Below are 27695 nucleotides of genomic sequence, written 5' to 3'. Positions count from 1 at the left end.
GCTATAAAACAGGCAAGTCACCACTTGGTCTATCCTGTGTCCAACTGATTGGGACAGAGTTATAGACCATACAAAAATAAAGACAAAAATACAGTCTGGGGGCCTGTGCTAGGCATTTAGCCATTGTCTGTGCTTTTTTTTTTCCTAGTCACCACTTTAGAGAGTAACAATAGCAAACAAATGGCTCCACACCGCCTATTGACTTCTTTGAGTTCGCAGTGTTTAAAGGCACAGAGGAGTAAGAAAATGCTGCCCCCAGTGGAAGATTTATTGATGTGCTATTGAAAATTCCCAAATACTACACTCTATGTTCATTTCGTACAAATTTCTCACCTTTCTCACATGTTTTTTTATTGTATTTATTTTTTGTCCTCCACACACACGACTTAGAATGGGTCAGGGACAGTAGCTGCCAACGTCTTAAGCCCATTCAGTCCTCAATGAATGATTATTTTATGACTCTATCTTGTAGTCATTTATTAGTCTATATTCATAGATCCATTTGGATGTGTTGCATGAGATTGGCATACTTTGCAATACCGTTTTCAAATACATGTTAATGGACATTTTTGAAATGTGACCTTGAGAAAAAGATGGAAGTTTAATAGTCAGCTAATGTTGCCATTGGCCAATATTAGACTGAGGGACTTCAGTGCCTGGAAAGAGTGTAAATTACTGCACTCATTAAACAGTAATGAAACACTGCCCTTCAGCCTGTGTCCACCTCCTACTCACAGTCAAAAACTACTGGAGCAGAGAAGAGGCTGAGGAGGACTAGACTAGGTGTGGTGCCCTGGATGCTTGCTAACACCTTGAAGAGGAGACAGATTTCCACCGACTCCATTCCAATTACCAATTTTGAAATAAGGGGCACATAAAGATTTTGCCAACTTGGTTTTGGCTGCTTTAAAATGTTTAATGTGATGTAATCAGAAAGGGCTGAATCAGCTTTGCTGCAGTAAGTTGAATTTCAAAACCAGGAGAAGGCGTCTAACTACAATTTGAATCCCCCAAAACAGCAATTTGACTATTTATCTTCATTGCATAACATTTTACTTAAAAATTAAGAGTTAAAAAAACATTTCTCAAAATAATTGTGCTTGACATGATAATTTGGATCTTATTTTGCCCCTGGTTGTGATCACATTGTACTCCTCAAAGTAACTGTTGAGGGATTATTTCAATGAGGGATTATTACTAGGGTGTGCTAACTTCCTCCAAATTAAGTTGTAGATACTATTGCTAAACTCTTTCTCAGCCTCCTTTCCGATTGTCTGACCACGTTTATTGTCTTGTTCGACTTTGTTACAGTGATGTTACAGGTTTTCAAAATGTCAATAGTAGTTTAGTTAGAACATAAACGATGCATGTAATCATAAATTATAGAAATGATTGTGAAAGCAGGCACTACAATGTCTGCTCAGATCAACCAATTTTGTCCTGGTTCAGCAGCAAACTTGATGGTCTCTGTCATTCCCTGTCATGTATTAATATGAGTTTGTAAAAATGATTGACCCAGCCTGGTTACAGTTTTATATCGTAACATAGTTCACACTGTTGTAAAAGTCCTTTTTTTGGTTCATCTCACTCCTCTACTTCCTCTCAATAACTGCCCTATTTCTTGCCATGTGTCCTTAGTCATCCTCTTTTCACTGTATTCAGAGTTTCCTCTTGCTTTAGTCCTAAACCACACTCCTTCCTGCGCAGATCTCATGTCTGCATTCTTCTCCTGTGAGGTCTTCCGATCAGTCCCTCATGAGTGCAGTTTGACATGATAATCTATGCATGGAGTTTGTCTACACGAACATGACATATTGTCTATTTTGTTGCTGCTTGTAAATGTTTCTGGCCTTGGATCTCCCCCATCTCACATGGTTCTGACACGCACTGCGGGCTTCATTGCGAGAATCTCTAGCCAGGCGACGGCCTCCTCTGCGGAGGTCAGGGCTGAAGCTGGGTTCAGATCTGAGTAGGTGGAGATTTTGGCTCATCAAGTGGCTGACGTGGAATGTTTGAGCCGGTTGCCAGGCAAAGAGGAAGGTTTTGATTTTGCATTGCGTCTTTCGAGCAGCTTGTCGCAATTAGTGATGTCAGGAGGGAAAGAAACAAATATGAAGCATTTCTTCAAAGGGCAGGCATATCCTTCCCATGAGTTCATTCTTTCCTCGCCTTTCTCAGGAAAAAAGGGGGCAAAAGTGCAGCTGTGCTCTCTTCGGTCAAATTAGGTTTTTGCCGGATGTTCTGTGGTGCAGGGAGTCACACTTTGAGCTTACTAAATGAGTTGCAAATCAAAACAGTGACACAGCATAAAGATGGCCACCAAAATAACCATTTCAAGTTCTGAGTCTTATTGTTTACCAGGTAAGATTGATAACCAGTAATGCAACTAGTGACAGCCTGGAGCTGTGCTTCAGCTCTGCAGCAGTATTCCTTTTTCCTTGATGAAACAGCATGACAGCTTTGTTTAACGCACTGCTTACATTACGTTTGCCTGCAGTATTTTATATAATATTTCGCGGTGCTCTAGTTTGCGAGTCCTGGCTGTGTTCTTCATGCTCCCAGCTTGTAGTGCCAAGTTTCCCCACTCTCCTCCTGGCTGTAGGTATCCCATGCAGAGGCCATCTGTCACCCCTCCCATAATGGTAAGGGTGGAGTCCTCTAAAAGCACTTCCCCCCTTTCTCTCCCTCCTTTCCGACTTACTCCCAAATACTCACTGTAAAACAAACAGCATAGCATGGATGGAGTCTAGTTTCTTTGTATGCTTTGACAGGCTTGAAAGCTGACACACTGAGATAGACAAACTACGTACGGTAGCAGTTGGAGTGTCGTGTCAGGTAGCTGCAGTATGTGGAGCATGTTGGGTAGAAGAAGCCTGGTCTGAGACACGTGTCTGCATGCATCAACGCAATGTCACGCATGCCAGGCATGTTGGTTTACTACTGAGAAAACCAGTGCTGCAGGAGAATTTTTATCAGCATTCCATCATTGTTCGTATGCCGGTTACAGATATATATTTGCAAACATTTATCTGACTGTCAAGCTTTTGTCATGGCAGTGTAATTATGTTATATTTTGACAAGCAAAGCAACTGAGTTGAACTAGTAAGGTGGCAACAAACAGCTGTTCTGTCGGCTCAGATGTCTGTGGGGTGGAGAACACAAAACTCATAAGGCTCTGACCCTCATTCTCCCCCACACCAGTGCACCCAGAGGACTCCAGCAGCCGCAATGCAAAACACATTATAGCAGCATGAGCTCTCTTTAGTAGAGCAGGTCATGATTCAAAGGTGGGAAAATTATGTTAACGGATCCCTTGAATTATCTTGTAGAAATGTCTTAATAATAATCTTTCCTTTGGAAGTGACTTTCCATGGTGTCTTTCTAAGTGAAAGACAAATAAGGCAGGCCGAGTTAAATGCTTTAGGTTGATAGGTTAAAAGCCTAAATACGGTGCACAAGTGTGCAAGAGTAGTTTGCACAGCAAGACAGGAAACATAAGGAAAATATTTTGAAAAATGTGGGTCAGCAGAGAGAAAAAACAATCAGGAAAGCCCAAGTATTATAGCACAGCATGACACTTCACAACACAATGCAGCATACATTTAGGATGCAGCAGCGATTCAAACAAAATCCCTGACTCTTACACACATGGTCACACTCATTCCTTATTTTGGAAGAGTGAAACTCTGTATGTGTGTGTGTGTGTGTGTGTAATCACTAAAATTACAGGGGACGTAATGGAGCACGGGGAGCCTCAGCCTCCCTTGGCTTTATTCCTCACAAACCAAGATAGCATTGCTGTGGCTTACCACTCACATTCATGCCAAAGACTCAAAATACCAGCCAATGGACCACTTTTATAAGCTTTACTCCATACACATCCGAGACTACGTACAAAGTGGAAATTTATGACTCCCAATATAGCTTACTCCAACTGCAACTGTGTTGAGAAAACAGAGACAGTTTGAATTTTTTGAATGAAATCAACTTTCTGTATTTTGTTTACAACAGCGACATATTCGAAAAGTCTTAGTGCAGATCTACATGTCAATTTACCTTTAAATTTATGAAGCGCCCCAAAAAATCTTGCTATCACTGACTCATTTATGTGATTATACTCACAAAAAGCAGAGCTAGGATGGATTTTTTTTCCATTCAAGGTTATAGGCCTAGCTATAACCTGTAATTTAGGATTTATGTCCAGCTAGTTTTCCAAGATACTGCATTTATTCCCACAGAGCTTTTTTTTTCATACAACCCAGTAGCACATTTATCAACTGTGACATGCACATTACTGTCCATACAGCTCACACATTACGAATGTTGAGTGACATCTCTTTACTGTTGATGTATCAAAATCTAGGTATGATTTTAACCACTGAGACCACTCAGATATTCGTTGTGACATGCTCTTTGTGTTTTTACCCAACTTCAGGAATTGCAGCATCCAAACAGCCGTTAACATTCAAAACCAAGTTTACATGTTGCATTAGCTTTGAAAAAACCTGTGGTGGGCTTCAAGTCAAATTAAGGGCCATATAAAAAGAGGGAATAAAGCCATTAAATTGCTTGTTTTGTTTCATCTCCTTCCAGAGGTTGTTTTTTTTCCTTCCCTGCTTGAAAGGTGCTCAGATGATTAGCAGGAGGGACAGTCTGAGTGTCCTGCGGTGAAAGTGTGTTGCTTATTAAAGCACTCAGAGTAACACGGATGAAGTCTGGTCTTTTTTACTTCAACCACAGGAAAACATGTCTGAAACAAATGATGGCTGTTAATGAGACCATGGAATCACTAGTGCTGATGATGATAATGAGTGAGGGACAGGAATGTGTGATACAGGGTACTGCAGCTTATAGAAAGCTAATCAAGAATTAAACTCTACTCTGAATTTCACTGCTGCTTTTGTGTATGGATGGAATACACTGTCATCAACAGCAAACCACAACTGTGTGATCTCACATGAGTGGTACAAAGTTGTGACTCACTATGCCATGTAGGTTTGTGCTAATGTCCTGTTTTTTTCCAGCATTAACAATGATGAGCATGCCTTAAAAGCAGAAAATGTCTCCACACTAGCTCCCTGGATTGGCACATAACAGCTACTGTAGTTAGAATTATCATATTGTGTGGTTTAGTGCTGACCAATAAATTGTAATTTCTTGGTCTTTGCAATTAGGCATGGGGTGATATGAAAACTTAATTTAAAGAGTATTCTGTCCAAAGTAAATGGGATTCATGCTTATATCCCAGTAATCATCAAAACTTCTATAAAACTTTCAGGTAAAAAATTGCACCAAAACATACTGGAATCAAATCAGTATTTTGCATTACAGATAGGACATACAACTTTTTTAATGAAAATAAATTAAATTTTAGATAAGTAAGCATAAATAAATGGTGGAAACCTCACCTCCTTGTTGTGTTTATTTTATAACCTGATTTAACTTGTTTTTGTGGGGGATACGATGAGCAAGGCAAGTGACAGGCTCAGCTAATTCAAATAAAACCAGAAACCAATATAAGACTGTACGTCAGTAAGCTGGACAGTTTTTTTGTCAATCATGCAAAGATATGAACTATTATCTTGATTCATCATCATAGTATTCAAATGTTGGTGCACAGCAGATTTTCCTCATGCTGTGAACACCTAGTCTGGTGATAGCTGGTCTACTTCTGCGGTGTTACAGCTGTCACAGTGGAAGAGAAGAAACTCACTGTCTGACAAATTGAATTTGAATTTCAGTTCCCAGACAGTTGTCCTCTATCATTAGACACCAGAGATCAAAAACTGTCATTTCTGAATCCAATGTGGTGATGCATTTTTATAGTTGAATTAAAAATTCTAACAACTTAAACAATGACGTGTCACTGCTGTTTATCTGAATCATATCTCTGTCATCTTCTCTCTCAGCAGGTGTGAGCAGTAACCAGGTGGTTGTTCCCGAGAAAGTGAATGCGGTGCTGGGAAAGAACATCACACTGAGCTGCAGAATAGAAGTGGGCTCCAACCTCAGTCTCACACAGAGCTCCTGGGAGCGTCGCCTTCCTTCAGGCACCATTACCTTGGCAGTGTTCAATCCTGAATTTGGGATCTCCATCGCTCCAGAGTATATCAAACGGGTCTCGTTTGTTTCCCCTTCTGTTCGTGATGCTACCATTAACATCGGAGGAGCAAGCTTTGAAGATATTGGGTCCTATATCTGCAAAGTGGCAACATTTCCCCTGGGCAATACGCAAGCATCAACCTACGTCAATGTATTAGGTAAAGAAGTGCTCTGTCACTTCCTTTTTCATTGTATTGAGTTATTTATGCTGTTTTTGAATCTTACTTTTCAAAGCAGAGTATTGTTTGCTGTGATTAAGCAAAGCTGAGGTGACCACTAAGCATTTTCCCTGGAGGGATAAACTACTTCCTGAAGCTACATAGCTTTTTAAATTACCTGGACAGAGGGGATGTAAACCTAAATCCCAGTAAGAATCTGCATCTGTTCAGAAGCTGCTATGGTGTGGCCCCACTCATCACTCCAATGTCGCTCACTGTGGAAAAACTGCTACGTCAGGTTTAAATTAATTTCACTGAGTCTCTATAATGATCTCCATAAAGCCACTTGCAGACTGCGCACTAAGTTCACATTATAACATTCTTATGGACTATGCAGACTCTTTCCTCATGTAGCAACTGTGTAAATAGAGTACAAGAAGTTCAAACAGTCCCAACTTGATGCAACTAGTCGCATGCAACAACAAGTTAATTGCAGGGTGTGATACAGCGTGATTCTCATGACATTCAGACGCATTTAACCAAGCAGCATGAAAAAGTTTCATTTGTAGCACTGGTCATAAAACTACAATGTGGAGCTATTTCCCTGGAGGCAGTGAGGACTGTTGTAAATTCTGCCCTCTTTAGCCTTTGTCACTAATTATGAAATCATACCTCAGACTGAATAATTGGCATTTCTAAAGCTCTCACATGCCTTGAGTAAGCAGATGACAAACTTCACTTTCCAGTGTAAACAGTATATCATAAAATAAGCTATACTTATCTGTGTCTGCACATTTAGCTTCACCAATTTTCTTGGTGCTTCATGCTTCTCTTTATTGTTGCTGATATTACATCTTTTGTTTTAGGCTGTTGGTCTGCCCCTGATATCCAAACAAGAAAACATGGCTACAGTTTGTAATAAAGACCAAAAAATCAATTAGAAACGTTCAACATCACATCAAACACACCCTGGTCCAAAGTTTGCTTATTTAGTGCTGCTTTTATGAATATGAAAAACTTCCATTTCAATGGGGGTTTTCATTACCAACTTTTTTAGTTTCCAAAAGCATTGTGTAGTGACCGTATACAAGAGAGTATGGACACAAAGGCCTAATACTACTACTACCCATACCATTTTGCCCAGTCCCATTTACCCCTGCCCCTCAGAACAGAGTTTATAAAGGGTACCAGTTGAAATCCCTCCTGTGAAATGGGACAACCCTTCAAGATGCTCATATGTCATCAGTTGATGGTGTTTAAGTTACATCCGGACGTTTCCAACAAGATGTCTGCTGTGGTGATTCCTCTTGTGTGACTGTGGCACTCCCTGTATTATTGCAATGCCTTCTCCAGTTTTTCTGATGGAGACAGAAAAGCATGAAGGCTCGTAATTTGTTCACAAGTCAATGAAGTCATCAAATTAAATAGACTGCTGCCTTGTTACCAACTGCTAATGTTAGCTCCTACCTTGCCTGTCTGCACTAATATTAGAGGAGCAGTATCAAGCACAGTAACTCCAGGTAATATAGGTAATATATACTATCAACACCTCAAAATCTTGGACTCTCATAATCCTTGGTTTCAAATGTGCCTTTGAAAAAGCTCTGTTTGGAGGGCCATGTAGCCTTAATGCTTCACCCTCCCCTCTAAACCAAAAAGCATAAAACAACCCCTAACTAGCAAGCTTACATGTTACATTGTTTTATGTATCTAAAGTCTGGCAGCAAATCTTCTGCACTTGATAATAATGCTGCTCTAATATCAGTGCAGACTGACGGGGGTAGGATCACATGGTTTTTAATGTAACCTTATAAATCCCAGTTAGTGGCCAGGTAATGAAGCAGTGATCTTTTTTATTTGATGGCTTTAATGATAATGTGAGGTTGTGAACAAATTGCGGGTGTCCATCCTTTTTTATGTCCAACAGATAAATGGCAAATGGCATTGTGATAACACCAGGATCGAGTGAAATCACAACAGCTGAAGACGGCATATTGGAAATGACCGGTTGCGACTGTTAACGCAATTGTCAACTTAAGGGGTTGTGTCATTCAGTAGGAGGATATTTTGAAAACTGCCCCTAGTTAATCTGAGGGGAAAAGGAGCACTCAAAAGCACAGGCTAGGAGCAAAAGTTAGAAATGGGATTGGGCTATAACCTTCTGTCTGAGGAGCATGAATGCTGAACTTCCTCTGTGGTCAGCATATGTTTCAAAGCCCCAAATGGGTGGTTGGATTGCACTCAGGCAGGGCTGAGAGGAGCAGATTGCACTGTAGGCAGAAGTTTCTTGTCTCTCTCCAGAGAGTGGAGGAGACTCTGATGACTAATGAGTAGTACATTAAGTGCTGCTGTGACAGCCACAGTGTCTGGGGCGTCGCAGAGTTCAACTACACCTTTCTGTCCTCTCTGAGCAGCTTGTCAGACATAGCTCATATAAACACATAACATGCACACCCATTCACAAATACATGCTTCGGCCTACTTTACAATTCACATGTAATTATAGGGTTTAATTATGGACGACATGTATGTTCTTTGCAATTTGATACATGTCGTGTTGGAATTAGGTTGTCTCGTAGCATATTTTCTCACAGGGAGTACATCACAATTACAAGAGCTAAAGTCAGCAGATTCTATTTCCCAAGGCAGCGATGAAGAGTAGACTCTTCATCTCTGACTTGTTTTGGTTGACTGTTGCTGTTTTGAGAAAGGACATGATGGCTGTAGCCCTGCACTGTGTATAACACGTCAGTATATGGACAATGTATCTGTGAGCGTATTGTGTTTGTTTCAGTTTAAACATGTTTTTTTTTGTTTTTTTAACTCAACTCAAAGTTCCTAGTTTTGATTTGTGTTTATACATTTGAGGTTTATGAGAGAGAGCTTGACCTCATTTTCATTCCTTTCAAATGAACTAAAGTAAATCAGTGAAAAGGCTCAAACACATAAATAATAGACCAAAGTCACAACACGCATTATAATGATTAACAGGTGCCGTGGACATTGACTTAATTTCAAAACTCGTCTTGTATTAATCAGTATCACCAGACATTCAACACAAAATATTTGTTTTGGACCAGCACATTCTTGATTTTTTTTCCCCTCCTTGTGTCTGCAACTTCTCACAGAAAAGGCCCGAGCATTCAAGGAACAGTTCCACAGGAACTGCGCTACAGTACTTGAGCCAAAAGTCCCTACCAATAAGAGGCAGGAAGGAAAATATGACACATAAAGTGAATGAATTAGAATGACCCTTTGTTTTGGAGTGCTGACAGATGAATGGGGCATTTATTGAACTGCACTTGAGGTTTTAAAGCAAAACAAAGGCAGATTTTTTTGATAAGCAGTTCTGCTGCAGATAATCTTAAACCTCATATTTGACTTTCTTCCTCTAGCCTACATTCTTTTATCTTTAGAATTGGTTTTTCATCATGTGCCCACTAATGCAGATTTTTTTGTTCTGAGACATAAAATTGAGAAATCCCCCCACAGAGTTGGTTAAAGTTGCTTACTCACTGAAGCCAGTGGTTAAAAGTATTTATTCCTTTTTTTAGTGAAATCATGCTGAATGTGTCGTTAAGCTATATTTCGTCTGCAGTTACTATATAACCTGCCTTGTTTCTTGTTCTGTTAACTATCAGCTAAACGAATCTTAGTTCAGACCTTACTTGCAGATAATTCCACTGAACTTGCTTGCTGCCATGTGTGACTCCATTTGCACAATGAATTATAGTTGTTTTGCATCACAAACTTGCTTTTGGTGCAGAATTTAATCTTTGTCTACACTCCAACTTTTTACATCACAGCATCCAAAATCTAAAACAGAAATTATGGTTGCTATAGATCATCACACCATCCCTCGTTTTAGGGGATCCCATTCTGACGTCGTCATTCGTTGTGCATATGTGCATCAGTGTGTGTCTGTGTGTGTGGGCGGGAAAGGGCCAATGCAGCCAGTTTGCTGAAGGGAAATCGTTACCCTTTCCCCGAAGCATTTCCACTCACCCAAAGCACTCCCCTCCCTTCCTGACAGCGGCTCCAAATTAACACGTCTCTCTGATTTAGTTATTGTGGAGCTTCAGCCAGCTCGCTGCCGAACATAGAGCTGCTACTGTTTATAGTCAGAGGCCTGTAAGGAGGGGCAGAGTGAAGGGAGTGAAGAATGTGGGGTGGATGACTGAGAACGGCGTCCCTGCCCCTGCACTGGGCACAGGAGACGCCAGGTTTTATTTTGGGAAAAGAGGGAGCCAGGAGTTATTTGGATTTGTTGTTGGACCTCCTGCTCGGTTAGGGAGGAGTGGGGTGGCAGATGTCTTTAAAGGTGATGGCCTTGTCTTAGGCCGATGTGTGCCTCCACGTGCTGCCTTTAAAGCTGTCATCGTTGCAGTAAGTGGAGCAGCTGTTATTGTTGTTTCAAGAGGGACAGAGATGGAGGAGGTGGCGCACTGCAAGACAAAGAAGAAGAAATTAGCTTTCAAGAGAAATTCTAGTGATGGAAGTGTAATCTTGTGTAACCTTAGTTGCCAGTTTACTTCACTACCCCTACACAATGTCCTCCCCTTCCTCAGCAGATTATCTTTTGTATTTCCACTGTCCTGTTTCCTCTTTTGTCTTGCTGAACTTTCCCAAGTGTCATTTCCCACAGTTTGTGATTATTAAATACAGTCCCTTATGTGTTTTTAGGCCAGTGCAGCCAGAGATAAATAGTTTTACTTTGTTGCACAACAGGTAAAGTGTTGCATTATTCTGGTCGTGTCCCCCTTACATGAGTCTGCTTTGCCTGTCTGTTGAAAAAAAATCGTTGTTACATCTAAACCTCCAGTTATTCATCAGAAGCCGGGGTAACATTACCATAGCTCTACATCATTGAGGCTTAGCTTCTCATCTTCCAGTACAACACAGTCAGATACAAACACAACAGTTTAGCATCAGTATCCTCTGATTCTGCATTATTTAGGGTTTTGTCCCCCAACATCAAATCCATACTGTAGGCATTGATGTGCTTTGCTAGAACCATACAGTAGGATCAATAAATTACCCTACCGTATGTTTGACACACAACAATAAAGAGAGCTATGTCTCCACTGAAATGCTTCCATATGATTGAATAGCGTGGTTCATCAATTTTTAATGCATATATGTGAAATGGAAGACTTCAATCTGCTCTCTCTGGCAGTTAAGTATACTAAAGCCACTTCCCTCTGTCCATTGACTATATGATGGACATTATTTATTCATATACATACACAGAAAGATCGATATTCATTTTGTAATCTCTTCCCTATTCTGTCATTTCTTCCCCTCCCCCTTCTCTCTTTCACACAGTGGAGCCAAAGGTCTACGTGTCTGCCGGCCCCACAGCTCTGCTGGATGGCGGCATTGAGTCACTGGTGGCCACCTGCATAGCCGAGCGAGGTCGTCCCGCCGCGGAGGTCTTTTGGGAGACAGAGCTCTATGGAAGAAGTGAGAAACAAAGTCAGGATGAGCCCAACGGCACCAGCACCACACATGTGCGCTACATGTGGTCACCAATGAGCTACGCCCAGGGGAAGACGCTCACCTGTGTGGTGCGCCATCCAGCCCTGCAAACAGAGTTTCGCATACCCTACGTACTTAATGTTCAGTGTAAGTTCTGAGTTATAAGACCTCCGTCTTTACTGTGTTGTTCTTCTTACATCTGCCAGAAAAAGTTTAGTGATATTTTCTTGTTGAAAAGAGAGCCAACAATAAAGTGATTCCACTGCTTCTATTGGGAAAAAAAAATAACAACATTTTAAACCAACATTTGCTGTTTTGCAAGTACAGCGGAATATGTTTAGCTAAAAACATCTGACTTTTCCCAATGCAGTTAACACAGCTGCAATTCCTCTATGGACGAAAAATTACTTTACATTTTTGGACTCAGAACCTTGACAAGAAAGATTTGCATGTGTTTTGAACACTGATCGGTGTTTCCTACAGAATGACCGCGTACCTGTGGTGGGTATATCAAATCCAATCCACCAACCTGCAACATCTGTATTTGATGACCTGAGAATGAGCTTCAAAAAAATCAACCTAGCCTCAGATTTGCTTTAAAAGTGTGCCTGCATAGTGTTGCTTTAATTGTCCGCCTTTTGAAACCAAGGTGGTCCCAAATTACATCACAAAAACAAGCTGCACTTACAAGCATAAAAGATAGCTACATTAGATATCACAGTCAGTGCTTTTACAGGAGGAACATAATACCAGAGAAGAGAACATCTCTCTCCCTCTGTTTCTCTGCAGAGCATGTGTGACTGTCAGTAGATGAGAGGTGTAGAGAGGTCAGATTTTCCACTAGTTAATTGATCGCAGATGAAGTGTCCTCTCAAATGGATGAAAAGAAATTCTAAAACATGCTGAAATGGGTCGCCACATATATTTGGGCAGCGTTTAATCTACCTGGGCGGCCCGCCCAAGTAAAGTCTGTGTGGGAAATACTGCTGACTGGCCAAAAACACAACACTGATGAGGACCATGGATACTGTAGTTTACTTTGAGTCACATATGCTGTCCTGCTGCAGTAAATACTCACCAGCTCATCTGCAGTCCCTGATCAATTTACAATGTACTCCTGTTTCAGCAATGTTTACTAAAAACTAAAACAACAAAAATATAGAATATCAGCCGCCCTAGGTTCTACCTCTAAATGTTCAAAGTTAGTCTGAATGGTATCATCCTCTGTAAAGAATTGCCTCTGATGATGTTGCTCACCACCTTGGATTGAATTGAATAAGATGGCTGCTCAGTTAAATGTGTAAGGTTACACTGTGTATTGAAATTCTTTTTATCATCATTAAAAGCATTAATTTGATTTAAATGTCTTCTTCCTGAGTGTGAAACAGAGAAAAAACGATTTTCCTCCTGAAATCGCCGAGTTGAATAATCATGATCATTACATATGAGAAGTAATGATTATTGTAGCTCTCATTGTGCAGCCCTAACAGGTACAGCATATCTTATTGATATTATCCCATGCTGATAGCTTGATTTATGGCTCCCTACCTTTCTTTTTGCACCTGTAAAGAGGCCATTTAATAGTTATTTAACGTTATAATCATTGATATGTACTTCCTTGGCGATCAGCACAGAGGTTGAGTCTGTGTTTGGACTATCTGAGTGCAGGCTAATGAAGATATTTTATGAAATATTGATCAGGGATCCGCAGCAACACAAGTAGCGGGGGGGCTGCTGGGGGGCAGTGGATGGAGATGCAGAAAAAACAAGGTTAATACAGGAAGAAAGAGGTTTTCCAGCTCAATAAATCATGTCAAATGCCGAGGCAAGGGATTTTAAGTGCAAAAGAAGCACAATTTCTACGTCGAGCTGTACGAAAAGGGTCAGTGGACACGGTGAGCTGGGGCATCTTCCTGCGTGTTGTAATGAGTTCCTCATTTGTCCTCCAGAGAAATCAAAATGAAAAATTGGATATCTAAGGCAGTGTTTGCCATTTTTTATTGCAGTGGCATGTGCCGGGCCTCATTTAGGCATCCTCCTGCCTTCCGTTGTTGTTTTTTTTTTTTTTTTTTTTTTTTTTTTCTTTGTCATGGTGAGGCAGTGGAGTTTATTATTAGCTGCACTACATCTACTGTCTGACTGAGTCTGTCATTTTCTAACTTTCCACCAACCCAGGGTCATTTGTTTGTTCTCTTGGCTCGTTCACCAGCAGATGCTGTACCCTGCTACAGTCCTGCACAGCCTTTGTTTTTGTCAGCGCTCGCTACTGTGCTTATAATGCAAGCTTTGTTCCTTCTGGAAAAGCTCATTTGTCATCAGGTTGCTGGAATCACAGTGACTGATTATTGAGTTGTGGACTTTCACCTTTTGAAATAACCTTAAATGAAATAACATTTTGGTTAGGACAACCAACCTTAAGTTGTAAAAGAATAACACAGCCTTGATATAGATATATTTTCTTATTTTTTTGTCTTTGTAAATAATTTTAAACATTGTAACCCTTTTTTAAATTTTGTTTACAGTTGCACCAGTGGTATCAATAACAGGGAATGACAAAAACTGGCATGTGGGTCAAGAGAATGTGAAGTTCATCTGTGGTGCCAAAGCAAACCCAGCTGCCCATCGCTTCACATGGATCAGGTCAGTATCAGCTGCCAGAAATCTGTCTGATTTTTGAGATGGGATCTCATGGAAAACCGTTTTGTTAGATGTTCATCCTATAGATGTAGCAACACAGTTACTGAATGGCACTCTGGTGATTCTGAGAGTAAGCTTCAACCTCTATGACTGAATGCTAAAACAAACAAGGATATTTCTCTGATGGTGGCTTAATACTTGCTTCCAAAAACCTCACTTGTCATCGGAAATAGATGATCACACATTTTCCATGGTTTCAGTAGATTATCGTGTTCCTCTAAGGGTTGAGTTATGCTCAAAAATGACTGGTTCTGATCATGCGAATGGCAAAAGATTTCAGCCACACTTGAATATGGAGCAAAAAGTCACAGATGGACGAGACACAGTAATCGTTTAAATACATAGAGAGATATGACAAAGTGACAGAAATTCTTGTACGCAGAATCACAAAAGCGCATTTCACTGAGACGTTCAAACCCTGTTAGTTACCCCGTTGACAGCTGGCTAATCAGCCTGAAGTGGGTGTGAATGTCAGATTGTCGATTTAAGGAAGGCTCCATAAACCATTTAACCATTCAACAGACAGATTTTATGAAACGTGACGTGTCTTCAGGTGTTTCTTGGCCACTAAACCTGTTACTCTTCAGTCTCACCAAATCTTTATGCCATCAAACAACTCTACTTGAGCATGTCATTCAGTAGTACTCCTTGAACTTTAGCTACACACATCTAAATTTGGACTTGAAAAATTAATGAGATGAAGCTACAGTCTAATTCAATGGCTGTGTCTTTCGAAGGGTCTCGGATACTTCTTGGTGTCAATACAGGCTGCATATTCTGCCAAGTTTCTTGCTGCTTCTACCTGCTTTATCCTTTGCAGACCTTGGTAGTGTCAGAGTGTTCAGAAGGTTATTTTCAGTGCGTAAACCTTGGGAAATCTTTTGATATTTGTATTCAGGTTGTCAGCAGCTAATGTTAAGCTGTGTAACATGGTCTGCACCTCTGAAAAAGCCATTGTAGAATGTAGATAGTTAAAATAAGGCTTAATCTCCACTGTTGCTTTCTATTATACACTGGTATTTTACACTTTACATTTTGAGTAATTAATGTTATAGCAAATACTGCACAACAGATCAGCTTCTGTTGCAGCGGTCCAAACTAGGTTTTAACAAACTTATATTAAGCCTCGTAGTGAAGAAGCGTCAGTCTATAAATTACCTCCAGCATAACTTTGGAACCCGGACACTGGAGCTGTCGAATGCTCTGCTGCGCCCATCGGGACTCCCTGCTATAAATAAAAGATTCCAAATGGTTCATGCACCGGAACAACACCGGCCTATTGGCAGCTCTTTGTCATCATCTTGCTTTGAAAACAAGAAATATGGTCTCATTTGAGCAGACACAACCAGTAAAGTCTAGAAAGCCGAGCTCTTTATTTTCCTTTTTTTTCCCCGGCATTTTTTTTTTTTTTTTTTTTTTTTTTTGCTCTGATACTGAAACCTTGTGTTCAAGTAGAAAGCCTTTCCCCTCAATTGATGGAAGTGCAGTCATCTTGAATTATCACAGTCATGTGATCTTTTAATAGCTGCAACAGGCCTACTGTGGCGTCATTGGAAGTCATGAAGTGGTTTCTCAATTATACTTGTCTCTGAAACATAATAAGAGTAATAACAATGTATGAACTTTAAGGTCTATGTTTGATGCACTGTGAGATTTATGTAATGTCTTATTTTTTCACAGGTTGGATGGAGTGATGCCTGAGGGTGTTGAGATCTCAAACAATAGCTTTGCTTTTACTCGCCCGTTGGAGCGCAATGACTCTGGAGTATACCGCTGTGAAGTGATAAATGACGTCGGTCTCCGCAGTCAAGATGTGAACCTCTGGGTACAAGGTACTTTTGACTTTTTCTCTCAGTTTCTTAAAATGCTAGTGGATGCTTTTATAACCATCTACTAACTTAAATAAATAAACTTTAACATCTGAGTTCAAAAGAGGAATCCATCTACTTCCATGGTGCCTTTCTGATGTAAGATTACCCTCTCAGTACGATCAGCCCTTGGTTCAACACTTCTAGCCGAGCTAAGCCGCCGTATAAATGTCCCAGCCCAGATCCACTTTCACACATTCCTGGCAACAGAGGAGCACGGAGCGCAGATAAAGAGTATCAGTACCAAACATTTCCACTGTTGTGGTTTTGGCAACATGAGATTTCTCAGATAAGGAAGAGGGTGTTTACCCCTGCTGGTTCAGCAAAGTATGCCCCCATGTAACCTTTTTTCTTTGTTTTGTTTAAGGTCAGATTTCACAGCAGGGCATAATGAATTGTGTTCACAGATTTGCTGTACACAGAAGTACGTGTGTGTACTCTCGACTCCCTTTGTTATTCTTCTCCTAAAGCTGTTCTGAATGAAAATTGATCAACTAATTTAGTTCAACTCAACACTTCACAGATGAAACCCAATAGCCAGAGAGGGGACTTCCCTGCCTCATTTAAAGGGGTTTCCCTGAGTTTGGATTAGTTGATTCATTGACATAAATCCTCGTCAGAAAACTCACAGGAAACCAAACGACTCCCGTCTGCTCCCTCTGTCTGTCCATGGGTTTGGAGTCCATTATTGTAAGGTCAGGGCGTGGATCCTGAGAACTCTGCATCTCTTTTTATTTTCACTTCTCCTCTGCTCCTTTTAATCCTTTTCCAAACAAAGCAACTGCTGCTTTTGGACACGTACTCGGCTAACACACACAACCCTTTTCGTTTCTCACTGTCAAGAGGGAAAAGCTGGAGGAGCCCCAAAAAGGGCTGTCAGGCTCCATCTGTGTACAGGCCTGGTTTGGAGTCCTGCTCCAAACGAAAGCACAGCTGACATCCTGTCCAGGACTGACTTGCACTGAGCAATTATCTTGCTTCTCTTGTCAAATATTAAGAGTTGGGCATGCGGCCTCTCACTTCCCTCCCCTGTGGAGATAGTCAGGTTGAGCTCAGCTATATATCCCCCCTCCCCCCTCCAAGGCTGCTTGGTGTAGCTGTTTCATATTCCCAGTTGTCTGTGCTGCCTTGTGGTTTTTGGCTGCTCGTCACTCAGATGATCAGCTACATGGTTGCAGATGCTCATAACCTACATGAGGTTAAAATGTCACGCTGCAGGGTGGGATTGATGACTGACGAATGAGACGATTGCCAGTGTATCAGTTCACTGACCTTGATCTGTCTCCATTATCCTAACTCATGCTTTTACTTTAGCCCTGATCCTTCAGGCTCACACACAGTGCATAATTGCAGGTAATTGGATTCTTACTTAAATTGTGGAAATCATTATGGCTCTACAGGGAATTTGGTTTTGATAACTAGCGCTTCAGAACCTCCTGGAGATGCAGACCTCTATTAGTGCGAGTCATATTGCTTTGTAGTCAGGCCTTTGATGTGCCGGCACAGGGATTGACTTGTGGTATCAGGCTGCTCTTAGCCCCAGAGGCTGGAGGTCAAAATGGAGACACTTATCCTGACCTTGAGCTCCACACAGCCCTTTTCTATCTGACTCTGGCAGCTATCAGAAACGCCGGCCACCAGAGGACAAATCAGATGCAGGAACCTCACATCGATCACACAGCGCTTCATCTTCTCACATGACTTCCCCACAGCAGGGTTTCGCAAGAGCGCGGTGGAGAGCCAATCACGCTCACTCAGATGCTCATGAGCGCATGTCCTCTTGTCCTCTGATTCCTCTCTGTCTTTCTGTCACGCAGACACACAATGACATTTAGCACTTAACCTCACTCTGCCCCTTTCATTTCCCTCTTTAAGCTCTACAGCACGGCTTTCAACAGATTCTGTAGTCTCAGGAGAGGCATGTCTGTGCTCCAACACTGCTCAGTGTTGTTATAGATTAATCTAAAAACCAGTCACACTTGCTTCGTCAGTCGTTACAGAACATAAAGTGCGGTCTTTCTCCCCTTTATTTTTATGACTCCTCACTCCATATGCAGTCCTTCCTCTCTGTTTAAATCTTTTCATCGCATGTTCACTCTGCAGATCCTCCTCCCACCACGGCCGCCCCCAGCACCACTGCATCCCTCCTGCACGACACCGCCGGAACCGGTACTGCAGTGGACCAGCATAAATCCCCATTCAGCTCACCAACCCTGGCCTCCTTACCTGACAGCAGCCTGGGTACTATAGTCGGTGGGGCTGTAGGCGGAGTCTTATTCCTGATTCTCCTGCTTATCCTCGGTGGGGCCTGCTTTATGCGACAGCGCCGCACCTTCAGAGGAGACTACTACACCAAACAGTACCTGGGACCCTCCGACATGCAGAAGGAGTCTCAGCTGGACGTGCTGCAGCCGCATGAGCTGCAAGAGGTCTACGGGGACAAGACGAGCAAAGGCAGCCAGGATCTGAAACCCAAACTGGGGGGAGACATCATTTACCCCGACTACACCCCTGAACGAAAGGATAGGGATGACTGGGCTGACAGGGGGGATGGCCACAGGGTTCTCAAGGATGGAAACTACTACCCAGATCACTACAACACCCAAAACATGCACCCCTGTGGGCCTCCTGTGCACAGCCCCGTGGTGAACAACGGCTCCCCCTATATCCCGGAGGACTGTTATGACAATGGTACAGACAGCGACTATGTGTCCCACATGGATGGATCTGTGATCTCACGCAGGGAGTGGTATGTTTGAGGAATGGAGCGAAGAAAATAACAGACAAACGACTGGCTGAGAAAAATTAAACAAGTGACAGATATAAATATCATTAAAGGTCGTGTCATGTTAGTTGCTCAGCTCAGTCTCAAAGTGAGCTCTTTGAACAATACTGCTCTGCCTTGATTGTAACCACTTAACCTTAAGGACGTGGATATGGATTGTATTACGGTTGTTGTAGCATTTCAAGGAGCTACAACTAAGCTGGAACACCTTGATGATATTATCTTTGTAGGCTTAAGAGGCACACAATGGAGTTTCAGCTGATGTGAATGAGGTTTTGTATTGTGCTTGTTTGTGTTTGCACCTGTCTTTAACGCAGGTCACAGGTCAGGTGTTCGGACCCTTGTTAGTGAAGTATTTATAACCCTGACTGACTGAGCTCTGCTCCCATAAAACCTCACAGCTTCTGTGGCATTTTGAAACTGATCTCTCAATTGCATACAGCATTTTCATACACAAGAAATGTTTATCATGGCTGCAATCAGTATTTACAGCTAATTGTATTGCATGATTTTTTTTTTTTTTTTTTTAAAGGCAAAAATGTATGATTACGTTAAAGGGAACGTTTGTCAGACACATGGTTAAAAGGGAGATTACACAGGCATTATACCGAGGGAAAAGCAAATTGACGCTCTTACAAAAAAAACTGCCCTTCGTTAAACTTCTGATTAAGTTCTTCAGTGGCTTCTGCAAACTTTCAGTATCTTCTGTAAATTATTCATGAAATAGAAAGCCTGTTACCTGACAGTGAAGATGACAACAGAGCAGAAGAGGTTACTCCCTGTGGAAGTGCTCTTACTTTCAGTTTCAGTTTAGCTTATTTATTCCACAGACATCTCTGATCCTACCATTGTTATCCTTCAGTTAAAGTCCTGACTGATTTGGCGACACCCGTGATTATTCTAGTAACCACCAGTTTGGTTTTAAAACTGCAAACTTGAGTCGCTTTGTCAGAAATATAAGAGGAGCATGAGGTGCATTTGTTTTCATTGCAGCCAAACATAGTGACTAATGAAGTTGTCAGTCAATAATAAATTGTGTCTGAATGGCGTGAGAATTTTTTTAAACAGCAGCAGGTTAAACTGAAATTACCTTTCTGAGGAGTTGTCACCTGCAGCTCCGTCTTGTTTGAGGACTTGCTTTTGAAATTGAAAAATTATCCAGTGGCATTTAGAGCAACAGCAATTAATGAATCAGCTGATAAACAATTAGAGATTTGATGATGCTTTTCTTTGTCCTTTATGATATCAATTGAAGACTCTTTGAGCAAGGTGTTGCTATATACCAGTATTGATGATAGCCATTATATTGAAAAATGAAATACTGATACTTTGTTTATAATGCACCTATGATAATATCCTGCTAGTATTCCAGAGATCTTAGACCAAGTGGATCTTTTGATCATGAATTGGTTGCCTCTTCACTCAATTTATATGCCAAAAAGAGACAAAAATACAGAAAATAATCAGCAGATTAATTGATAATGAAATTAGTCATTACTTGCAGCCTTGCAGACAAAAGAAAGTGCCAAAAAATGTCTTGTTTTGTGGACGCATTTTTAACGAACAATCTTGTTCTGCGCTCAACTCAGTGACAACTACTCTCCTGTGGGGCTTCACAGTAAAAGCCACCCAGCAACAGAGGGAAACGTTCGGTTAGCAGATGCAGCTCTGACACAGTGTCAAAGAATGTAAATGGTAAACAGTGAAGCTGATATCGAGATCAAATCGTGCTGGACTGAAGTCACGCATCATTTCCACTGAATCGCTTGTGTTGAGGAGGGCAGTCTGATTCTTGTGTGGGAATGGTGGACTCCGCCACTTACAGTGAAGAAGTTACAGGGCTATGACAGAAGAAATGTTGACCATAAATAGTATCAGAGTTGGGCTTCAAGATTATAACTGTTACCAAACACACTATCATCATTATTGAGTTGTGTTAATACGCTCACTCCTTGCAGTGAAAGGCACAGCTCTGTTATTACAGTTGTCAGTACACATCAAAGGAAGCCAACGAGGCCTCGGCCCTCTGCACTTATCCATGATAACAGACTGCATTGCTGTCTTTTCCATTTACCCTCCTCTGTATCCAATGATTTCTGTCTGCGCGACTAACACCAATTGGTCGTTATAGTTTTTATTTTAAACACCGAATCAAAGCAACGTGTTATAAATGCCAGATGTGACTATCACAGCTGTCATCGTCTGATGTTATGTGGCTCCATTAACCACCAACAGTTTCGCTGCTCCCGCTCGAGACTCCTCAGCTGTGATTCATGACGGTAAATAAGCAAAATGGTTGTTGAAAACGAGGTTGGGGAGCTCAGAAATAAGGGGCAGTAATAAAGCGATCGCTCAGCTTCAGTTTGTTTGAAGTACGATTGGGCGACTACCTCACAGAAGAGTTGGAAACACTGTGAGCGGCTGACATCACTACTGATCACAGAACAGGCTATAATGTTGGGGTTTGGCTCCTCGGCAGCTCCTCTGAGGATACACAGCGATTATGGAAAACTAGAAATTTAATCCGTGAGTGAAAAAAAAAAAAAACCCATCTAGGTCTGAGCTGTCTGTGTAACGGCTCCCCAAGGGACATATATTTTTCCTACAAACAACAAACCCAGCGACTTAAAGGAGAAACAAAGAGTTGACATCATCAGTGATCTCATCTCTCGCTGCTTGATTTGACCTTACGCTTTTCCACTTAGTGTTCCCCCCCCCTTTTTTTTATTTCCTCAGGAATGATACATGGATCAAAGTGGCCTCGCATGAAAGGGAAAACAAACCCTTTTCTGGAAAGATCCCCATTTAGTCAATCAGGGTATTTGTTGCTCGAAGACGGAACCATATATGTGTGTTACAGTTGGATCAAAATGGGGGGGTTGGCTAAAGTTTGCGGTCTGCGCTTTCTTATTGGGGTTTTATAGATTGTGGTTGCAGTTTCTCCCTTTTTTTTATTTTTGTTAACCCTTCTCCACCCTCACTTTCCCATGCCAGGGCTTTGGTCGAAGGTTTAGATGTCTGAGAATAAACTACTTTAATCTCGCTCTCACTCTCATCGTCGCACGCACGCACCCAGCCGCCACACATCTGCCACTGCAGCCCACATCCAAAGAGCAGTCCTCACCTCAAACCGTGAGCTTTTCAATTAACTTGTCTTTTTTTTTTTTTTCTCGTCGCCCATGGCAACCAAAGTGCTCTGACTCCATGATTTATTGCGCATCCGTGTCTGCATGCACACATCTGATTCATCGACGTCGACTTGTTTCTTACTTGGTAAAACTGCTGTCTCTGTCGTTTTCTGTTGGGTTTTTTTTGTTTTTTTATCCTGCTTCATCTCTAAAGCGAAATGGACTGAAGTGATGATGAAATGGTCGCCCATTTAACCGGTTGCATGTAAATTAAGTTATTGGCTACACTACTACGCTCATTATTTCTCATCACTAATGTTTATACACATGTACATAATGCTAATAGGTTAGCATAGGATTAGCTGTTTGATTTCTATGTTCGTGTACAGTTTGTTCTGGACCCCCCTCCCCCTCCACTGAACAGTCGGTGCCTTAGATGGGCTGAGCAATGCACAGAAAACTTCGACAATTACTGAAAGCGTTAATATAAAGGATACTCGAGAGGAGGACTGACTGGTCCATTAACACGTCTTCCATCCTGATATTTAAGATTCTGCTGTTATCAAAAATGTCAGAATAGACAAAAGGTTGATTGTCATGCCTTATACTCTTTGAGCGGACACATGTAACAAGTCGGTTACTGAGAAAATTAATAAGTAAAGTTTCACTGGGAATTTAGGCAAGCCAGAATCATAGAAAATATTATTGTCCTGTAAATATGCTGGCTGTTTTTGTTTTTTTATTATTATTATTATTATTATTGAGAAAAAAAATCTTATTTTTTTGTATGAGGTCTGTAATTTTCACAGAGTATTAGCTCTTCTTTGAGGAGCTCATGATAACCTAGAGGGCAATGCTGTTTTCACTGCATTTTGTATTTGTTCTGGAGAGTTTCTGACCAATTATTTTGTATGTTGTTCTTTGAATGATTGATGTCTCGCAGGAATCAGAGATGAGAGTGCGGTAGATTGTGTTTTGTTCCTTTTGTTTGCAATAAAAGACCATCATTATTGCACTCAAACGTGTCCTGGGATTCTGCTTTCAGAAAGGAGGGGTTTTTTTCAGCGTTTTTAGGGGAATACCGTGTTGATGTGATATGTTGATTGCACGTATCCCTCTAGAGCTGTACAGGGAGACATGAGGGAGGACAAAAAACCAATTCGCTAAGCAGTACAGAACCCCTGCAGGAACAAACTGTAGCTGTTTGATGAATGTCAAGATTTTTAGTTAGCTGTTCCTGATCGTAGGTGTTTAATTTTCAGTCTTCCCCAAATCTGCTCAGGACGGCTTTGTGACTCAATCAAAAACTGCAGGACAGCGACTAAATTGACGTCGTGGTGAGATTGTTTTGTCATCTGCTGTTTCCAAGGTCAAAGGCAAACTTTTAATCTACAGCATGGACGAGTTCTCCTTCAGAAGTGCTCAAAAGAGAAATTCAACAACAATTCACACAAAAAACTGAGCAAACTGAGGAAGATTGTGTAAAAAATAAATGAAAGCTGTTGACCCTACTTCAATTTGCAACAAACCAAAGCAAAGTTCAAGGTGATTTACTTGCAGACTTCTTCATTTCCATTGTCATTTTCAACCATAAATATACAATTTAAAGGTGTATATAGTACATTTCTTATTTCTGTTTTATAACATTTCAATTGGAATATGTTTGGGGCTGTTGTACAGACAGAATATGTGTGACGGCCTCCTGCTGGTGTGTGTTTTCCCTTTGTTCGGGTGCCTGGTGTGTGGGGTTGGTTAAGGTAACTGGGAGCACCAGGACAGACTCCCACAGCCTTTAAGATCCAGCAGTCACAAATCTCTCTCTCTCTCTGTATCATCCTCGTCCCATCTTCTGGCACCACGATCCTGTTAGTTGGCTCCGGCCTGGTTAGTAGTTATAATTTAACACTACAGCACTCTGCATCCATCACATTTACTCCCTCATTGGCTGACACTTAGAGAACACACCTCATATATTTGGTATGAATTTTTAATGTTTGTGTCTATTAATTCATAAATTTGTGAAACTTTCCGTGTCTCCAGATTTTTTGTCATGGCTCATGAGTCGGGGCCATGACATAAGTAAACTAAATACGACACAATGGGACCTGGAAACTTGTGATTTCTTTATAGTTATAGACTAGATGTGGGGCTGGGCAATTTATCAATTTGATATCAGTATCGTGGATGAGAATATAGATCATCTTCTTGGATATCTTTATATCGTCATAGGTTATAAGGTGGTGTAATTTTATAAAATGACCAGACAACAATAGATACCATCCTTATATTATTGTCACAACATCAATATTTATACATTTGAACACAAAGTAGTTGTTTTCTGTTGCCCAGTCCATGTATTTATGGATTGCTTTTTAGAAGATTTCATAATGTTGATACTTGTATTGTCTATTTAAGGCCAAATTGTCCAGAAAACAAAACTGACATACTTATGATCAACTCACAGCCCTTTGCAGGAGTTTTTAAGATGTGATGTGGCAACTTTAAAAGCTACACATACGCCAGATAGTTAAAAAAGATAGCAAAGACTTAGAGTGTTTTTTCTTCCCATACCAAGTGAAGGTGTTTCTGTCTCTGAGGGCGGTGGCCATCAGTCTCTGTCACCTCCAGCCTCTTCCACTGTCCACACCTGTGATCGGAACTAACTGACCCATTTCACACAACCCTCCATCCTGTCTAACTCAGCACCCTCTTCATCACCGGTTCACAGACTGAAGCGAGTGGCTGTTTCTTGTCACACCTGCGTGGACTTGGCCGGTCGCTGACCACCCACAACTCCCTGCTGTCAGCCGTCAGTCCTCAGAGAGTAAGATGCGCCTCCTTGAATATTGTCTTATCGCACCGAAATTATGCCCTCAAAACATTTACAAAGGAATTCACAACGGCATCCCTAATCCCAGCCCTCCCACTTTAAGTGCCCATGTTTAATCCCCAGTGTTAACCTGGCTTTGGAGGTGACGCACACACTATCAATATGTGTTGTTTAGCAAAGTGACACTCGTCCCCTCTGGTCCAGATTAAATGCAGGAGGAGAAACCAGATACTTAATCCTCTGTGGCATGTTGGACACAAATCTCCCTTCTTGGACATCACTTTCATCACTTCGGCGTCCACGTCGCCTCAGCCCAAAAGCACTCACTCTATTATCACGGTGTTGCCTGACTGGGATAACCTCGGCCTAATCCATCACTGCTACCATCTGCATGTTTGTGCAGGCAGTGTGGGTAAATAACGCCGTGTTGGTGGGCTTGGGTTACCTCTCCTTTTCACTTCTTAAGTTTTTGGCAGATGGCTGCGAGGGGCATTTTTTTTTTTTCACACTTAATGAATCCGTCAGCAAATGTGTTTGGTTTTGTTACCTCGTAAAACAGCGGAGGGTCCATTCTTGAAACATTCTTTCAGACCCCACCCAAAGAAGTTAAACTGGAGAGGGGTTTTAATATCAAACTTTAACCTTTAAAAACTATTCTCGTAAAAATGCCTCTTCTTGCACGTGTTGTTTTCTTTTGTTACCTTTCATGATTCATTCATGCAGACCCGAAGAAAACAGAGGTGGCCACTTCTGTTTTGTTCTCCAACCCTCCCCCTCCTCCTCCTCCCCCTCCTCCTCCTCCTCTGCAAAAACACTGATTGTTAGCTAATGAACACGAACGCAGCACCGGGGAGCTCACATCAAAGGCCACAGCTGACTGAGCTGAACAGACAAATTGTTTGAGCTCATGGGTTTGGAAATAATGAAATGCTGCAGAGGGTGGGAGAGTGCGGAGCAGTTACAACAAAAATGTTGTCACATGGCCCGCGGTCTCACCGGCCCTCGTCTCGGTGTGAAGTGTGTGAGGCTTCAGGGCAGCAGCCACCTGTGGCTGAGACAGGGGTGACGAGCACCGGGGAAAAAACACAAATCTGTCAGTCATGAGCAGTGTTGTCCCTTTATACAAGAGAATAGTGATTACATTTTAGGAGGTTGAAAGTTCTCCATTAGTAGCTCTTCTCTTTGTAGCTGCATTTTCATCTTACTGTCAAGAAAATTTGAAGCGGAGTACTGAAATTCTTCATATCATAGGCGATTTAAATCAATTGATTTGGAGTGAATAAACTAAGCTGAGCTTAAAAGATGGTGGCATGGGCTGCGTCCCACATGGATGCCATGAACAGTAGAAGGGTGGCAGAAGCAGAGGTGGTGACAAACAAATCGAGACAAATCAACTGTTTGCAAACTACCAATAACCTCCTCTTCTTCTACTTCTTCACTTTCCTCTCATTCTTTTTGTCTGTGAAAAAAAGGCTGCTCAGTCCTGTCAGTTGGCCATGTCAGAACCGACTCAGAAAAGCTGTTCAATCTCCCATTACACGCATTTGCTCTTTAGCAGCCTTGAAGTTTTGGTGAAATTTAGGAGGTGTTTTTGAATTTGCAATTTTCCATCGACCTTTTCTGATGCAACACTTCAAAATGCGGACATTGAACGTTGAGTTATAGTTGCCATAGTCAATATACTTATGTTACAGATGGATCAAATAGTGCACACACTACGCATGATGTTAAAGGAGCAGCTTGTTTAGTGCAGCTCATAGTCGTCATAGTGGCAAATCTATGGAGGATTTTCACTGAACAACCAGATATTTCCCTCAGGAGATGGTAGAGACCAAACACGGAGTTTAAAGCAGAGTTACAATCGGAGCTGATAATGTTGCTCCACATTTGCTAGATCTCTAAATAAGCAACTTTCTGCTATTAAGTTCAAAAAGCCAGAAAACTTCAGCTGATGCAGGTTCAAGAATTCAGATTTTTTCAGTGTTCAGAAAAATACAAATGACAACAAGTGGGCCAACTCAGCAGAGAAAGACTTTGGGTTTTCTGTCTTTGTTTTTCAATGCTTAATTTGCTATATTTTTTTTTTTCTCCAAAGGCCACCCTAAACAAATGAGCAGACATAGTCATTTACTAGAAGCATACAAAGTTCAAACTGTAAAGCAAAAACAAATAGACAAATAAACTTTCTTTCTTTCAAAGTTTGTAAAGAAAAAACATGTAGAATAAGTCTGGAAAATCCTTGCAGCCTCTGGTCTGTGTGTCTGCACTCTGCTACTGTTTCAGTATGCCTTTGTGATTCACAAGCCACAAGTGTAGGTTTCATTGTGATGTGCGATGGAGCTTTCAAATGAGGCAGTATTTCATCAGCAAGGCAGGAAGCATTCTCATTTTAAATCTACGATTAAAATGAAGAACCAGCTCTCTTCTGTGTCGTGATATATTTACAAACCCTCCGACATGCATCACCTTGAAGCAGTGAGCTTCGGCTCGTCTGCAGTATGGACATGCACTTCCGACAAAGCCGAGAGGTTTGGGCACCGTGACAAAACCCCCTTTGTGCAGCGACTCCCCTGAGACCGACAGCAAAGACAATGAGGGTTTTCATCGATGAGCCTCATTGTTACTCTAGACTTCACTGAGGCCCATTCA

At 41.5% G+C, this 27695-nt stretch overlaps 1 protein-coding gene across 2 annotated transcripts in view; it reads left to right on the top strand.

The window, feature by feature from the left end:
• nectin3a (nectin cell adhesion molecule 3a) overlaps window positions 1-22975 on the top strand; it is a 33408-nt gene extending 10433 nt beyond the window's left edge. Inside the window, exons 2-6 of one of the 2 annotated variants that reach the window (XM_037085140.1) lie at window positions 5910-6260; window positions 11586-11885; window positions 14261-14378; window positions 16116-16267; window positions 18407-22975. In XM_037085140.1, coding sequence (XP_036941035.1) covers window positions 5910-6260; window positions 11586-11885; window positions 14261-14378; window positions 16116-16267; window positions 18407-19062 — 1577 coding nt within the window. In that variant the 3' untranslated portion in view covers window positions 19063-22975. The remainder of the gene's footprint in view (window positions 1-5909; window positions 6261-11585; window positions 11886-14260; window positions 14379-16115; window positions 16268-18406) is intronic. The other variant, XM_037085131.1, reaches the window with a different exon arrangement.
• The last annotated feature ends 4720 nt before the right edge of the window (window positions 22976-27695 follow it).

The sequence above is a fragment of the Acanthopagrus latus genome, chromosome 2 (genome assembly GCF_904848185.1).
Source record: "Acanthopagrus latus isolate v.2019 chromosome 2, fAcaLat1.1, whole genome shotgun sequence".
NCBI classification, from domain to species: domain Eukaryota; kingdom Metazoa; phylum Chordata; class Actinopteri; order Spariformes; family Sparidae; genus Acanthopagrus; species Acanthopagrus latus.
This window is presented reverse-complemented; position numbering and strand designations above follow the sequence as displayed.